Source organism: Gadus morhua, chromosome 4 (genome assembly GCF_902167405.1).
Source record: "Gadus morhua chromosome 4, gadMor3.0, whole genome shotgun sequence".
In the NCBI taxonomy this organism is placed as follows: domain Eukaryota; kingdom Metazoa; phylum Chordata; class Actinopteri; order Gadiformes; family Gadidae; genus Gadus; species Gadus morhua.
In genome coordinates, this window is record NC_044051.1 from 8982814 (window position 1) to 9000125 (window position 17312).

The window sequence follows — 17312 nt, forward strand, 5'->3', positions numbered from 1 at the left end:
CGGACCAGGGACGCTCCAACCCTCTCAAATCTTAAATCATATGGAAAGATCTAGTGGAAATCCTGATGCCATGTGGATAGCCCATTCACTACAGGCTTTTGTGTATACTTTTCCTCTGTATGTTCTAGGAAATAGGAAAGTGCATTTTAGAAAATAATAAACTTTTGGTGTAAATTAATCGTTTCATTCAAACGCCTTTTCTCATATTTCCATGTCCTTTTTTAATATTCCTTAAACCGTTGCTCTACGTTCTAGGATGAGCGACCAGCGATATATAGCGGAACCTACGTCATCATAGCGCGACAGTCTAGTTCTGTCGTACAACAAGAAGAAGAAATGGCTGCAAGGTTACTGCTCCGCTCCGCGCTCCGCGCCGCAACGGTGTCGCGGGCCTGCCCGGCCCTCGCCCACACCCGGGGCATGGCCGCTGGAGGTAAGACGGGGACCGCTTATATGGAATATAAGCTTTTTGGGGGTCCAAATCTCACACGTTTAGCCGTAGTGGTTGCGGTTTTAGGCCAGGCAAGGACATGCCTTGCCATTGACTGAAGGAGTTCCTTATTGAGATGAAGTAAGGCTGATTGTAGGGCCAATATCAAAGGCAATAATGTCAACCACAAATACATTGTAACTTGGGTCACATTGCATCCCTGATAATATGGTTTAGCTGTCACCGTAATCGCATGTACCGTGCTCTTCTTGAAGGGTATCGATAGCAGACTACAGGACGAATGGATAGGTTGAACCAAGTTATTATGAGGATCATGGTAGCGTGGGACGCAGAGTAAATCATTACATATGTACGATCCCATTTAGTGTTCATGTTTAAATGGCGATGCGATTGTCTCCAATAATAACAGACCAGAATAGATGTATAGGTAATCGTATATAGAATACAATTGCATCCTTGTTGGCCTAGCTCCACCAAGAGTCTCTATGATAAAATAAACGAGCGCTGGCTAGCTCTGAATATGGACCACACACTTTTAATTTGATTTGACCACATTGAAGAAACATCCCCCTGTCATATGGCACGGCGGTTTCTATTTATGGCACCTAGTCTTATATCTGGCAGGCGTAGAAGGATTGAGCCATGTGCATCCCAGCCTTCTCAATATAATGAAAAATGCTATTTCATTGGAAACATCTTATTTGTGTATCTAAAATTGACGGAAATGTCTTGAGCACTACATTAAGCATTCTCTATTCTCATGCATTTCGTCAGTTGTATTTAGACAGAACAGACTACACCTACCATGGAGCCATACCACATACCATGGATTTTGGTTAATCTTTATCGGATACTGCATTTAAATCTTCATATATTTCATATATTAACAGGTATCCCCACTGATGAGGAACAAGCCACTGGTCTGGAGAAGGTCATCATGACGGCTGCCAAGGAGGGAGCGGTGAGACCTTTATTCCCCTAAGAGTCTTCCAGGACTCTGGATCCAGGCTGTCAGCTCAGACTACCCTCACAATGGTTGGGAAGTCGAGCTTCATGTTTTAATGGGCATTTATCAGAGTTTCAATCTGCTGGGCCATGTTGCTGTGATTATGGATGGAAGGAGATGCACTCGAACTGTGTTGTTGTGCACACGATGCCGGTGTTGAAGGGAGGCCAATCAGCCCGCTTTTAGTTCTGGCAGAGGAAAGACATCCATAAATGATTTCACCCGTGAATTCAACATCATTCTTTGTACTTTGATTGCTGTCGGGTGTTATGAAATGTTAAGTTATCGGGGATAGTGCCTTGGGGAGGACATTTAGCGGCAAGTTGATGGTGAGCAATGATGCGTTTCCAGTGGATTCCTGGTGTAGAAGAAGCTGCTGATTGTAAAGCAAAACTTTGGTGGCTAATTCGTTCTTTCATTTATTTAACATTTGGGACTTTAAAGAAGCATTATGTGAAAGGGGGTTTCTTTGATAGTCGTCAACATCAAGTCATAAATTGACTGTTTGCATATCTGTACTGCACGGTGATGGATGTGTCCTATTTTTGATAGTTATATTTGTCCCAAGAGGTTTTTTGTGCACAAGACTGCCTAAGAATTCAGGAAAACATAGTTCTGTTTCTAGTAGGATACTGGGAAACCACAATGAACAAATTTGTAGGAAAAATACCCAAATTAACTCAAGATATATGTAAGTTCGAAATACAATGTCAAATCTTTTCATGTCTGTCTTTCCTTAAACCTCTGCCTACCCTCTCAGGACCCCTACAATCTGATGCGGCCCAAGGAGTACGCTGGCTCCAAGGCGGACCCCCACATGGTGCCCTCCATCACAGACAAGAGGATCGTGGGCTGCGTCTGTACGTCAACTCTTTGGTTTTTGTCAGGCATCGTGTACCCATTGGTTTCTGAAAGGGGCCCAGTTTTACAGGAAATGGAGAAGGCGTATGTTGTACCAGAAGTCACAGGGTATACTCCTGGGTAACACAACAATAAGGAAGTGATTAAATGTCAACAGTAGCTTTTGCCACAACAAAACGCCCAACTCCTAGTGTTTGCTTGCTCAGTAGCTCATGGTGTAGTCTATGCCAAAGCAAGATGCCTAACTCCTCGGTTCTCCTCATCGAGCTGGGTTTCTCCTTGCATTAGCTGACACTGGTTTGAGTACAGATGTAGTAGTTTTTTTACTCTACACATTCCTACCTGAGATGTCAATGTACAATCGAAACTTATTTAGGAAATATACAAAGCCTGGTACCAATTGGTTAGAGTTGGTTAGTTTTTCAAACGGTCTTTTACCTGCTAGAACCCAGGATTTCAAAAGTAGTGGGTATTTAAATTGGACAGCCTCTGTCAGTGGTTCTTCTTATGGCTTCTTAACTTGGATTTAGAGAGCTCTTCCTTGCCCTATAGTGGACTTCCGGGTTTTTGTAAAATAAAGCATGTTTAGCCCTTTACTGATTAAGGGCTATTGATATCAAATGGACCTGATTGAAGGGTTCTCTATGCAGCCCATGTGTTTCTGCTCCTCACCCGATCTCCTCTCCCTGCAGGTGAAGAGGACAACACGGCCGTGGTGTGGTTCTGGCTCCACCAGGGGGAGCCCCAGCGCTGCCCATCCTGCGGGGCCCACTACCAGCTGGTGGCCCACGAGCTGCCCCACTAACTTATACCACCACACCCGTCTCCGCATACACCTCTATTATTATTACCCATGTTAACGTAAATGTTCACTTCTTAAATATTCCAGATGATGTTGGAACGACTCCCAAGTAAGATTTTATATTTGTCTGATCTGATCTCAGGGTTTTGTTCCAACACAGAACGTATATCAACTTTTCAACCTCATCTGTTTTTGCTTTGTTTAATCTTTTAGTGTTTTACAAAAACCTTGGGACACAATTTTATTCTCTGCAGACTTCCATTGTGTTGCAGTTTACATTGTCATGTACTGTACAATCTTAACTCCTGGTCCAATTGCGCTTAATGAAACAATAAAGTCTTGAACTCCTGCATGTCTGTTTTTGGTCTTTGTTCTATTCAAATGGCTATAGTCAAATTAATCATTCAACAGAGCTGAAGTGATTTCTGGCCAGGTTTTGTTACGTTAAAGGAACTTGATTCAGGAAACATGTTCACATCAAAGATACCGACCTTTCAACATTGTTATTTGTCTTCTGTTTTTATTAATATTTTATTAATTTTACTAATATCCAGAAAGGTTCTTGAATTCAAAATCTCACGGTTAAATCGTAAATATGGAAATGCCATCTTGTGACAGGTTGACCTTTAACGTTTCTCCTGGAAGGCTAAGGTTTGTGTTCTATGGTAGTCTAATTCAAAGTCTAGTCTAGCGGATGCAGAAGGGTAAGATACAATTCTAAACATAAAACTGGCTTAAAGTTTGGAATTCCTCCAGTTTTACTTCTGGTGTACTAGCAAACGGAATTTGGAGGAAGAGATTGTCGTGGGTTTACTGTGTTGAAGTATGCACAGCAGGGGGTGGGTCATCTGGAGGTCCCGGCGGAGACTTGTTTGAGCTGAGACCGACCAGCTCCTGGGATATGAGTGCACGCTCAAATCAGAAGGCCTTTATAGAAGTATGGATTTCATCCTTGTATTGATTATTTTTTACCACCTTAAAATGTATTTAACTAAGCTGAAATGGGGAGCATTGTAAGGTATAGAACAAAGTTTCTAACCCTCTTCACGAGTTATCAAAATACGTGGAATTGCATGAAGTTATACTGAAGTTATATTCAAATGTTTCAATTGTTTGGATAAAACAATTGACAGAAGTCAAGAAGTCAAGTCTTTATTGGTTCAATATAAGCAAATGGACCCAGAGCAATATGGTACAGTACACGACTATGTAAACTGCAATTCAATGGAAATATTTGAAATACAATACTGCCTCCCGATGCCGAAAGCAGATGAGGTTAAAAAGTAAAATCAAGTCCCACAGACAACTTCAAGATCCATGACCTCGTTGTCAAGTCCCTCTTAGCTTCGCTCTGACAGCATCTGGAATAATCAAGGACATAACAGGAGTATAAACAGCTCTATGTAAAAGAGGGGGCTGAGGAGACGGGTGTGGTGGTATAAGTTAGTGGGGCAGCTCGTGGGCCACCAGCTGGTAGTGGGCCCCGCAGGATGGGCAGCGCTGGGGCTCCCCCTGGTGGAGCCAGAACCACACCACGGCCGTGTTGTCCTCTTCACCTGCAGGGAGAGGAGGAGGAGACCGGGGTGATTACATTACATCGAAGGATTTGCTTCCTTCCACAACATGACACCATTTCCAGAAGAGGCAGATGTCAGTGGGACCAATGTGCTTTGATCAGTCAGAATAAAGATGAATTACGTTTTATGGAGGATATCACAAAAACGTTAACATAATCTAGTTTGGTTGCTTTGCCTGTCTGCCTTGCTGATCATACTTGAAGAGTCAAGCGCAATAAACTGTTTTCAGTTTTCAGGGGAAAATATCAGACTACTTTTATATGCATTACGTGCAGAAACACAGAGGCTAACTATTAACCACAGAGACAGCAGTATGAGCGTTAGGATTATGTCATTGACGTACAGACGCAGCCCACGATCCTCTTGTCTGTGATGGAGGGCACCATGTGGGGGTCCGCCTTGGAGCCAGCGTACTCCTTGGGCCGCATCAGATTGTAGGGGTCCTGAGAGGGTAGACGTTAGAATGAAGCGCTTATCCCAACAATATGAGCTCCTTAATATTAGGACATGTTATTGAAGAAGTCTTTGATTTAATGTCCTTGCATATACAGTATCTTTGCCATATCCATAAGGCCACTACATTAACAGTTAGCACAGGATATCATTTGTATTGAAATTGGTTCATGATTCTCCCAAATAATGCTAGCGAGATTGGGTTTTGAGTTTCAACAGATAATGTTATAAATGTGGATAATGTTTCCTAGACAATGATTCTAATATGTTTCTTAAAAGTCTCTCACCGCTCCGGTCTTTGCGGCGGTCATGATGACCTTCTCCAGGCCGGTGGCCTGCTCCTCATCGGTGGGAATACCTGATCACAGACCAGTGGAAACACTCTATGTGGAAACCTTTATCAGCTTCAATCATTGCTCAACCATTGCTCAACCATTGCCCACACACTCAGATCAAGTCTCTTGGTGAGATTAAAGGTGTAATCACATCTTCTGTTATTTAAACCATACATACATTTACAATGATAAGAATCAATTCCTTTGCAGTTTATACATGTGTGTGTGCGGTTTGTAACATTTAAATGCTGTAAATAGAATGTGGCTTTGTGCTTGGATGACCCTCACAATCATTTAAGCAGACTTTTCGGTAGTCATCGGAATTTCCCCTGCTGTGCAGCCAATCATGCATTGAGTCAGAAACCGAATCGATATGATCATAAGTCATTTTGTCTTCAAAGTGGCAAGAGTAAGCATCTGGGAGAGACAATTGGAATATAGATTATATATGTAAATAGCACTTTCAGTCTTCACGTATGCTTTATTTAGACATACGGGCACATTTGGTATAGGAGGCTGTAGCCCTTCCGCCTTCCGCAGTGTCTCCGTCCCTGTAACAGAACTACCTCTGTGACCCATACCCCTCTCGTTTATGGATCTTAGCACCAAGCTCACCTCCAGCCGCCATGGTACGAGACATCGAAGGGGCCATAGCAGCCCGGAATGTGGTGGTTGCCCGAAAGGCAGAACGGAGCAGTAACCTTGCAGACATTTTGCCCCTTCTTTTTGACAACTTTAAGCCGCCGTCGCTTTATTTTGACGTAGGCGGCGGAGTACGTGCGCGTCAGCGTGTGACGATACTGGCGCTCAGAAAGCTGGAACAACTATTCGAAGTATCAGGACAGCAATAGTAAACAAGTATTATTTGGATTCAAAACGAAAAGTAATTGGTTGAATGACAAAAATAGTCATCAATCATTTAATTTCCAAATTGTTGTTAATGCAATAGTACAATTAGGCTCCTACTCTTCAGATACTCATTGGTTAATAACTTATTTTGAATGATAAGAAAAGGTTAAACGTAGGCCATGAAAATAAATTGGGGCCATGGCCCATGCAGTCGTCTTTCAGCCAGGGATGTTCAGCCAGAGTAGGTTACTAGGGTAGCAGCCTTACAAGAGGGCCAATACTATTAACTACTCAGGAAGCAAATGCATCCTATGCTCTTTTCGCATGGAACCAATCCATTGTGTTTCACTATTTCAGAGACATGTGGTTTGGCTTCATGCAGGTAGACATTGGGGATCAAACTCAGAACCTAATAATAATTAAAATATTGGATTATTTTCTAGATAACTTCAGATCCTCAGATGTTGCCAACAGCTGCATTGTAATTCATTTAAAGCTGACTTTAACGGACGAGAGACATGAGCATTACATTGGCCAGGTGCCTAGAGGAGAAGCTCCACGTAGTTAGCGGGGAACAGCCCATAATGTCCATTAGGAGCGTATCCTCTCCACCATCCCCTGTCCACCTTCTCGATCCCGGTGATGAGGTCATGGGGGTTAAAGGAGATTTCTGTGTCATTCACTGAAAAACAAAATTGAGATGATTTTATGCAATTTGGTGGACGACATTTTTATAAATTGTTGCATTAATTGTCTTGTAATTGCTGTATCTTACCAGCTTGGTAGTTGTAAAGAGCTTTCGCCTTTAGCGTTTGGTCTTCAACCGTCAACTGAAATGTGAAAAGGTGTTCTATTCATTATCAAGCGTTAACCTAAAGACTTCAATCTCAGGATTTAACCTCAGAAATGTATTCTGGAGAGTAGTATCCTCTCAGATTATGTGTGATGGATAGATCAGCACAGTGGCGAGTACATAGGCTGATCATTAATCATACATCTGGGGGGGATGAATTGCTTTTAGTGACTGCATGGGGGTTTCTGGTTAGCATTGAACACATGTTTGAGAGCCCGGGGAAAACTGAGACAGGCGTGTGAACCTACGTTTGGAACCTCTTCGTAAAGGTCCTCATACAACGGCTCTTCTTTCTTATCTGATCCAGTGGTGACACGATGAGAAAAACAAATAAAACCAATGATAAATTATTGGTAGTTGACTTCACAAAAAATGACCACATGCTTTTTGTTTGAGCGCCTTACAAGCTCCCTCAAGTACATCGTAGTCATCGTCGTCTTCAAATTCATCCGACCATTCGTCCTCTGAGGAAGCATTGTCTGTAGGAGGAAGAGAGAGAGAGAAAGAGAGAGAGAGAGAGAGAGAGAGAGAGAGAGAGAGAGAGAGAGAGAGAGAGAGAGAGAGAGAGAGAGAGGGAGGAAAGGTTAGAGAAGGAGCAAAGTAACAAAGACAGAGAGAGGGGGAAGAAAGAGACATGTTAGCCCCACGTCAACAATACTTTGTCTTGTTGCTGAGTAAACACCAGATGTATCTCCACCGGGTAATGCTGGAGCTCCACAGCCCCATTAGTTATTATTGTTACTATCTAGGTATGTATCTGACTTGTGGGCTGACCAGGTGGGAGGTCATTCTCGTAGAGGGCACTGGAGGGAGACTCCATGGGTGGGTCCGATCTAACGGGCGAGGCGGCGATCTCTCCGCGGCCCGCTGAGATGGTCGACGAGGCGGACGAGCTAGGAGCCTTGCGTACCACCGGAGCAGGGGAGGGCGAGGGACGACGCTTCGGTTCAGGGCCCGCAGCTCCGCCGTCGCTTGAGTCCTGGGAGAGAAAGGGGCTGCGCAGTTTCCCTGGACAATATCAGAGCACATGAAATGATTGCTGTGTCCTGTGTCATAGATGGGGTTTAAAGGGGCCCCATTTCACAACCAGGCCTGATCTTGATTGGCAAAAGGATTCCCCAGAGTGACGTCACAAGTGGGAGTGTCCTCTACCAGTTGGTTCAGTCCACTGGGTAGGCTGGTAGGCTGATCCGTCTACATCCATCTGTGTTGGTACGCTCTTCTTGTGATGTCACTGCCATTTTGAAATGGCTTATGCTGGCCAATGAACCAAAAACCTGGAGGGAAAACAGGGGGCCTGCGTAGTTGTGGGTCATACCTGGTTGTGGAGTGAGGGGTGCTCCATTGTTGACGACGGGACTCTGCTGGTTTTGCTGCTTAAACACGTCTCTTGGGTTAAAGGACCTCTGGGATATCAACAATTTGGCTTCCTGTGGGCAGTTGTATTAAGGAGAGCTTAGTTTGAGGAAGGAGATGATGCAAACTCAACCTAAGTATGTGAATCATCTTGGATCGAGAAGGCCTATGACCCGATTGGTCGAAACAATTATGAAACAAGAGAAGAAAGGGAAATAGTAGGCCAAAAAAAAAAAAAGTCTGATTTGTGATAATAGTAGGCCAATGTCATATGAGGGTTAGGACACTTATTTAAACTTACGTTGGCTTTCTGTACTGATTCGGCAGTCTGGATCCCATTGTTCTGGTAGGTTTTGTTGGGCCTCAGTTCCTCGTACTGAAACACACACAAGGTTAATAGGTGAGTTGTACAATAAAGAAGAAAAAACCTCAATGCACCCAATAGGATTGTACCTTTGTGTGGATCTTCTGTTGCGTTTTATCAATTCTTTCCATTTCTTGTTTCTTCTGAAAACTGAAGATACAGAAGGGTTAAAGAACCTTTCATGTGTGTGTGTGTGTGTGTGTGTGTGTGTGTGTGTGTGTGTGTGTGTGTGTTTGTGTGTGTGTTTGTGTGTGTGTGTGTGTGTGTGTGTGTGTGTGTGTGTGTGTGTGTGTGTGTGTGTGTGTGTGTGTGTGTGTGTGTGTGTGACAACATACCTATTCTGAACAATCAAGGCCCTATTTTCTTTGTCTCTTTTTTCTCTTTCTTTGGCTTGTCCTTCTTCTAGTTCTCTCTTCTCTCGCTCTATCCTCTGCTTCTCCTCCTCCACCCGCTTTCTGGACTCCTTCCTATGTTCCTCCTCCGCCTTCTGCACAACAGGGCATTATAAAATGCAACAATTAGAAAAAATAACGGTGGAATATAAATGATCAGGTAGAGTTGGTTCATATTTGTTAAGGATTTTGTGTGAAATTGTGTATTTTTTAAATACATTTGAAAAAGGGTAAAGACCTGAGTTTGGGCCCAGAAGTGATCTTTGTCAGTCTTCTGAATCTCATCTCTGGCGTTGATTTTCTTGTAAGAGGGAACCTGATGTAACTAAATATTGGATAATATCATATAAGGTTACCTATAACATACCATAATTTAACAAAATGTGATTGAACAATAACATAACCCATGACTTGTTCGTTTTTTCTATCTTACCATTTTATGTTGCTCTTTATCCCTTTTTTCTATTTCTAGTATCATCTGAAAACTCCTGTATGGGATAGAAACAAAAGCATGAAAACACTTCTGCATGTGTGGTTATGTGTGTGTGTGTGTGTGTGTGTGTGTGTGTGTGTGTGTGTGTGTGTGTGTGTGTGTGTGTGTGTGTGTGTGTGTGTGTGTGTGTGTGTGTGTGTGTGTGTGTGTGAGAGAGTGTGTGTGTGTGCGTGCATGCGTTTGTGTATGTGTGTGTGTGGCGGGGGGGGGGGGGTGTCAGTCAACACAAACCTATTCTGAATAATGGAGGCCTTCTTTTCATTGCCTCCTTTTCCTCTTCCTTTAGCTTGTCTCTCTTCTAGTGCTCTCTTCTCTCGCTCCACCCTCTGCTTCTCCTCCTCCACCCTCTTACTGGACTCCTTTCTACGTTCTTCCTCCTCCTTCTGCAAAGGAAGGAGATTTTTTTATATTTCGATTTTTGTATTCATCTAAATAAATTGGTGATATTAGATAATAGTTAGTAATGTTATATACATGGATAAATTAAACATGCAATGAAACAAATCATTTGGGGGATTTAGTATTTTTAGGTGCATTTGAAACAGAATAAAGACCTGAGTTTGAGCCCAGAAGTGATCTTTGTTAGTTTTCTGAATCTCATCTCTGGTGTTGATTTTCTTGTAAACAGAAACCTGCTATAACATAACACAGCTTAATGAAATCTGACGTAATGTGCCATTTTAGTAAGGATTTTTGAGGATTTCAACCACACCAGGAACAGGGCATTAATATACAAATGTAATGTGCCAATCATGACATTATGTAGGATGTGTGTGTGTGTGTGTGTGTTTTCACACTTTCACACACAATTCTACCTCTTCTTACCGTCTTCTGTTGCACCATATTTCCTTTTTCCGCCTCTATTATCTTCTGAAAACTCCTGTAAGTGACAGATACAGTGGGTTATTTCTGTGTCTGTGTGTGTGTGTGTGTGTGTGTGTGTGTGTGTGTGTGTGTGTGTGTGTGTGTGTGTGTGTGTGTGTGTGTGTGTGTGTGTGTGTGTGTGTGTGTGTGTGTGTGTGTGTGCGTGCGTGTTGGAGAACATATACCTATTCCAAATAATCGAAGGGCTCTTTTCTTTCTCCCCCCTTTCTCTCTTCTCTCGCTCCACCCTCCACGTCTCCTCCTCCACTCTTTTACCGTCCACCTTGGGAGGCACCTTCTCGTCCCTCTGCATCAGATGGTTTTGCATAGGATTTAGAAAGCAAAGAGAGATAGTGATAGATACTTTAGAATCTTTGCTTTGAATAAAACAAATGAAACCTGAGTTTGGCCCCAGAAACGTTCTTTGGCAGTGCTCTGAATCTCATCTTTGGCGTTGGTCTTCTTGTATACAGAACCCTGCCGTAAGAACAAGACATCCTTTGTATTATAGTCTGTTTGAGATGGTGTTTGCGTACATGTGTACTGTGTGTGAATTCACTATATGTGTGTGTTTACCACAGGTCCACTAGGTTCATGACTATGTTCTGCAGTTTTCATGTGGAAGTTAAAGTTGACTCCTGATGCTCTGGCCACTTTGGCCAAGACGGTTGCCGGTTCGACGTCTTCCTCCGCACGGGCATTGATGGTCACATGAGCCCCCTGTCGTCATAGAAACAATGTCATCACCGGGCTGATTCACAATGTCATTAGCCCACTTATCACTAAAGGATCGTTAAATCATATACAAAATATATGTATCTATACATTGACAGGCAGGATAGTGTACTGCTAGGGTGTTTGATTCCCAGCAAAAAGATACTGGGGTTCATACCCAAATGTCCGTAACCTCTTGAGCAAGATGCCTGCCCCTAGCTCCTCCTAAATGATGACATGTCTGAATACAATCAGAGTGTGTGTGCTTTGGTGAAGTGTCATCTGAATGACTAGAGCAGATCCAAAGCACTGGTTCTCCTCTAGTCATTCAGTGTCTGCTGAATGACAGAAGTAAAGGTTAAACAGACTCACCTTGAGGAAGTTGGCCAGGGAGGTAACATGGTTTGCGTATACACCCTTACGACAATCCTTCACGCCTTCCCCTGTCTGGTACACACACACACACACACACACACACACACACACACACACACACACACACACACACACACACACACACACACACACACACACACACACACACACACACACACACATACACACACTTTATTCAGAAGGTTCTTGTGACAAGCTGGATTATTGTTTTGCATAATTGACACTACTTTATGTATGTTTGTTTGTGTGCGCGTGTGTGTGTGTGTGTGTGTGTGTGTGTGTGTGTGTGTGTGTGTGTGTGTGTGTGTGTGTGTGTGTGTGTGTGTGTGTGTGTGTGTGTGTGTGTGTGTGTGTGTTTGTGTTCTATGTTATTCTCACCCAGTTGATGAGAACATATTTGGGGAGTCCAGAGTTGGGATCCTTAACGCAGCAGAACGCATACATCACTTTCCCACTGCTCAGCTCTTCCACCATCTCCTCCAACCCCCCTTCTACACACACACACACACACACACACACACACACACACACACACACACACACACACACACACACACACACACACACACACACACACACACACACACACACACACACATACTCACACACACTCACACACACAAATACACGCAGAACCAGGAGCATACACGCACAGACACACAAACAAACACACCACAAACACACACAGGATTAGAGAAAGGAACATACAAATAGAGAAACAAGAAACCCCCCAAACACACCAAAACAGGAAGACAAGAAAACACGCAAACGCACACGCACACGCACACTAACACAAACACAGTTCTCTCAGCCGTTCACTAGAACTGATAAACAGTCATCAATTTTCTAGATCATGTGATTAGGTCTTACCTCCTTTTCCTGCAAGGCGAACGATGCTGCTGTCGCCTTCATATGTAAACACAGCCCTGATGTATAAAAACACTTTCATTATTATAAATATACTCATAAATATACTAATATTGCATTAGTCTGGCAGAGGTGAAAATGTCAATGCCAAAAATCAGCAAACATGTGTATGTGTGTGTGTATCTGTATGTATGATTGTATGTATGTATATATGTATGTATGTATGAATGCATGTATATATGTATCTATGTATGTATGAATGTATGGATTTATCTTTATATGCATGCATGTCAAGTGCTAAGTGTGTATGTGCGTTAAAAAGATAAAATCGAATAAAATTGCAACAATGTCAGAACATTAATGGCTCTCTCACCAGTTTGTGTGTGACCTTCTATCCACTACGTCCTTATACGCCGCCATGAGAGTAACTCCATTCTTACTCAGATTAGCTGCCATGATGTTCCTCCTTCACCTTTTCAACTCGTATTAACACTTCCAACCGAATTACCGCGTCTGTACTATGTACTATTACCATTCCTCCGTGTGAACAAAAAACCCTGAATAACAAGTTCAACCAAAAAAGTAGGATATATCTTGGGAGCAACCAAAGCACAGATTGTAAAAAAAAAAGTGATGTGAAAAGTGATGTGAAATAGTCATTCAGGCAAAAAGTGAAGCGATGTTAATTTCAAGGAAGCAACACAATGAAGGCAGTCTTTGCATCAAGAGTTTATTGTGATAGGCTTGTTAGTTTTTTTCTCTCTCTCTCTCTCTCTCTCTGGTGAACCCGTAAGGGCAGATGGCAAGAACAAGATGGACCACATTCTTCCCAAAGTATGAAAACCACGTTTCTCCCCTTTCAATCATTCAGAAAGTGGGCCTTTTCCCGTTGGTTGAACACAGATATCTGATTTCAAATATTGTAACTACCTTGGCTTGTATTCAAACTAAATATCAACGCAATTAAACAATTAGGTTGAAGGACTGTGGTAGGTCTGTGTATGTGTGGGTGTTTTGGTGTGTACATGTATGTGTATGTGTGTGTGTGTGTGTGTGTGTGTGTGTGTGTGTGTGTGTGTGTGTGTGTGTGTGTGTGTGTGTGTGTGTGTGTGTGTGTGTGTGTGTGTGTCGAATTCTCTTAATACCACCATTAGTATCAATTTAATCCTCCCAATCCTATTTTATTTGGTCATTTTTTGTTGCCCTATATTCTTACATCTATCGGCTTAGCTAAAGAGGTAGACCAGTTGTCTTGTAACTGAAAGGTTGCTAGTTCGATCCCCAGCTCCTCCTAGCTGAGTGTTGATGTGTTCCTGAGTAAGACACTAAACCCTAACTGCTCCTGACGAGCTGGCTGTCTCCTTGCATGGTTGACTCTGCCGTCGGTGTGTCAATGTGTGTATTAACCGATTTAAGGCGCTTTGGATAAATATAATTTATATACATATTCTATACAACTGAATGATGTAAAGTAAATTTCTCAAGTGCAACGTGAAATAATCTCCCAATAAATGATAACTGACTTTCAAACGCAGATAGGCCTACTGTTTAAAACTAAAATCCTCAGAGAGTATTAGTTGAGCTGTTGCCAGTAAAAGTTAGTGTTACGATGTGTAGTTCCCCACTAATCAAATTCTCCCAGAAAAGATCCTTGGATATGTGCAGGCAGAGGCAGGGTTCACATTAAGGTCAAACAGAATGAGGTCGGACTTCCTCATTAGCAGCATAAGCATCCCTAACATAGATCATAACCATAATTACCTCTCACCTAATGGTAATAAAGACTATTTTAAGTGGAATCTTAAGCGCCTCTACAAAGCGTGCCCTTGTGTGTGTTTGTAGCAGGGCTACAATCTGAGGTTGATCAAATTAAAACCACAACATACACGAGGCTGCCATATGTTGTAATGGCCAATTTACCAATAACGAAGTACCCTAATTACATTATGGTCCATGTATGTACTTTAAACAAGCATTCATTCACATCAGCAGTCTGTCAAATTGTTTTAATGTATTGTGCACTCTCCAACAGTAGTATAATTGTATCATACAACGTTCAAATATTCACAAAGCGTAACAAACTACAAGTACTGATAGTTTTTTGTGACAAATACTGATCTGTGATCCATGTGCTCCATCAGAACGTTGTGTAATGTGCCAAAGTATGTTTTACCATATAGTATATTTCAAAGTGCTTTAAAAATATACCTGATGATCATTTCAATGTCACTGCGACAAACATGGTTCTTATTAAAGAATAATTGACTAATATACTGATGGACTCCTAGATAAAAGGTTACCGGTTCGAGCCCCATTGTCCAATGTACCTTGCAGCTTTTTAAATATATCTGACCTTTTGTCACTTTTGATAAATGGTTCTGCTAAACCAGTTAATAGGAATAATAGTTAAGACATTTCATGGTGATGTGCAATAACCAGGTCATTGTATGTAGAATCACAACATGTGACACGCATTTTTAACAAAGCATAAGGAGAGAGCAAATAAAGCGCATACATATGGCGATGCATTACTATATACTGCATACAATAACATTAGGTATCCACAGACACACTGTGAATAACTAATAATGAAATAGGAAAGACCCATTAGGTTCTGTTTGACACTAGTACACACTAGGATACTAGTGGCAGTATCACTGGCTGGCATGCCCTAAAACAGATCGACTACTCTAGTCTCCTCTTTAGATAAGATGTTTCCATCAACATCCGATCATAAAAATATGTTTTTAAACAATAGGGAAAAGAAAATGGTATCAAATGTTTTAAGCATTCATGGTCTTTATATGTAGGCCTTGTACATTGTGAGGTCACAACTCAATGACATTTTTTGAAGAGGAGCATTCAAATGTTAGTTGTTGTGTTGGTAGAAATGCTTTTTTGGTCATTGTTTAGTAATGACTCAATCATTTGTCATACTGGGAACATTATTGTGTTTGGAACTGCCTAAGCCCTTTCTCATGTGATAGGTGGTAAAGAAAGTGTCAATGTGCGCAGGCTAAAGTATATTTAAGTTTATATAGGACTTTAAAGTACTGCCACTCTCTTGAGTCCTCTCAAAATGGCAGAGTATTGCCAGGCGGAAACCCCCATGATGCATTTGGACACACAACCCCTATACACCCCCCAAGGCCTGCTCAGATTTCTAAACGTTCCACCATACTCCCCACTTATTTTCCCCGAGCCTACCTTATTAAGGAATATTAAAGGTTAAACAAAGCTCCTCCGGATGGAAGGCGGGAAACAATGAGGCCTTGAAACCTGGCGTGTCCACATGGAGCACAGAAACACATAGAGCACACATCTGATTCTCCACGGTGTACACATAAACACACTTAAACGGTTACTGTTCACACTCGCTCACTCAAGGACAGGCCCGAAGGCTGTTAAATCCCGGCCGGTTCTTTTACGTTAGCCCGTGGAATTCCCAGCGTCTGCTTCCCTCATTTTATAAGAGCCAACTCCCTCCAGTTGTCAAATTTAGGAGAATACAAGATTCGTCTTTTTTTCTCCCTCTTGGACTGTCTTCCAATCCCCTCGTGCACACACACACACACACACACACACACACACACACACACACACACACACACACACACACACACACACACACACACACATAAAGACCGCCCTGGCCCTATACCTTAACCACCCCTCCCCCATCACATATATGCAGACAAATATACACAGCTGCTGAAGCCTGAGACTCGGGTGTGTGTGTGTGTGTGTGTGTGTGTGTGTGTGTGTGTGTGTGTGTGTGTGTGTGTGTGTGTGTGTGTGTGTGTGTGTGTGTGTGTGTGTGTGTTTGTGTGTGTGTGAGAGAGAGAGAGGAAGAGAGGGAAAGAGGGAGAGTGTGTGTTTTGCCAGCTCACAAAAGCTGTGTCTGGACATTTCACCATTCCTCCTGGATTGAACAGTCCTAGCTCAGCCAGTCCTGGACTGCAGTTGAGGAGGGCTGTCGTCACTGTTCTGCACTCTAGCGTATAGCTCCCAAACCCAAACTCTTATCTCACATGTAGCAAGGAGACAGACAGTAGGCCTGCACCTCATGTTTCAGGTTTCCACCAAAAAAAAAAAGTCTTCCTGAATGGTGGAGCGAAACAAGAAACCATAGGCGTTTTCCAGAATCCAGATGTGCGAATGTTCTCTCTCTCTCTCTCTCCCCCCCCCCCCCCCCCCCCCCCTCTCTCTCTCTCTCTCTCTCTCTCTCTCTCTCTCTCTCTCTCTCTCTCTCTCTCTCTCTCTCTCTCTCTCTCTCTCTCTCTCTCTCTCTCTCTCTCTCTCTCTCTCTCTCTCTCTCTCTCCCTCTCTTTCTCCCACTGTTCATCCTTGTGTTTTGTTGAACACAGAATCACAAGAGACTTTTGTAATCGCTAACAGCGTGCTCTCTTCAATGCATTCAACATATACAACTCTGTCATTTGGCTTAGAAAAACTTGAGTTTCCACGTCAAACTTATTTTTGGTCATCTGGGCCAAATAGTGGTAGTCTTATAGTGGAGAAGAAATTTCTACCTCATCGGGATGTAGCAACATAAACAGGCTAGTAAATCAGGCCTCAACCTCCAATCAAACATCATAATCGATTTTTTATAAATACTTTATTCTGTTTGTCCCTTCAGAGCTTCGTGGAATAACTTTACTATTGCCTTAAAGTAAACA

General features: G+C 42.5%; 3 protein-coding genes across 10 annotated transcripts; 1 reads left to right on the top strand and 2 right to left on the bottom strand.

Annotated features, from left to right (window-relative positions):
- The first annotated feature begins 273 nt into the window (after positions 1–273).
- LOC115542064 (cytochrome c oxidase subunit 5B, mitochondrial) lies at positions 274–3472 on the top strand. The gene is made up of 4 exons (XM_030354156.1): positions 274–433; positions 1342–1412; positions 2218–2317; positions 3011–3472. The coding sequence occupies exons 1-4, from the start codon at positions 337–339 to the stop codon at positions 3121–3123; spliced, it is 381 nt and encodes a 126-aa protein (XP_030210016.1). The 5' UTR covers positions 274–336; the 3' UTR covers positions 3124–3472.
- A 784-nt stretch (positions 3473–4256) lies between these two features.
- Positions 4257–6269, bottom strand: LOC115542065 (cytochrome c oxidase subunit 5B, mitochondrial). The gene is made up of 4 exons (XM_030354157.1): positions 6101–6269; positions 5438–5508; positions 5041–5140; positions 4257–4676 (listed from the first exon to the last, which is right to left on the bottom strand). The coding sequence occupies exons 1-4, from the start codon at positions 6195–6197 to the stop codon at positions 4564–4566; spliced, it is 381 nt and encodes a 126-aa protein (XP_030210017.1). The 5' UTR covers positions 6198–6269; the 3' UTR covers positions 4257–4563.
- LOC115542063 (drebrin-like protein A) lies at positions 6223–13391 on the bottom strand. Of its 8 annotated transcripts, XM_030354151.1 has the most exons (22): positions 13007–13389; positions 12637–12692; positions 12145–12257; positions 11743–11817; positions 11233–11376; positions 11056–11133; positions 10842–10963; positions 10618–10672; positions 10347–10427; positions 10024–10175; positions 9733–9787; positions 9538–9624; positions 9243–9394; positions 8997–9057; positions 8845–8919; positions 8506–8617; positions 7950–8195; positions 7592–7666; positions 7436–7485; positions 7110–7164; positions 6864–7016; positions 6223–6309 (listed from the first exon to the last, which is right to left on the bottom strand). In XM_030354151.1, the coding sequence occupies exons 1-21, from the start codon at positions 13087–13089 to the stop codon at positions 6877–6879; spliced, it is 2067 nt and encodes a 688-aa protein (XP_030210011.1). In that variant the 5' UTR covers positions 13090–13389; the 3' UTR covers positions 6223–6309; positions 6864–6876. The 8 variants fall into 8 exon arrangements, 6 of the variants coding, with proteins under 6 accessions (XP_030210011.1, XP_030210013.1, XP_030210012.1 ...); XR_003976451.1 differs by lacking the exon at positions 6223–6309 and having other exon boundaries at positions 6370–7016; positions 7962–8182; positions 13007–13391; XR_003976450.1 differs by lacking the exon at positions 6223–6309 and having other exon boundaries at positions 6370–7016; positions 7950–8182; positions 13007–13390.
- Between the last annotated feature and the right edge of the window lie 3921 nt (positions 13392–17312).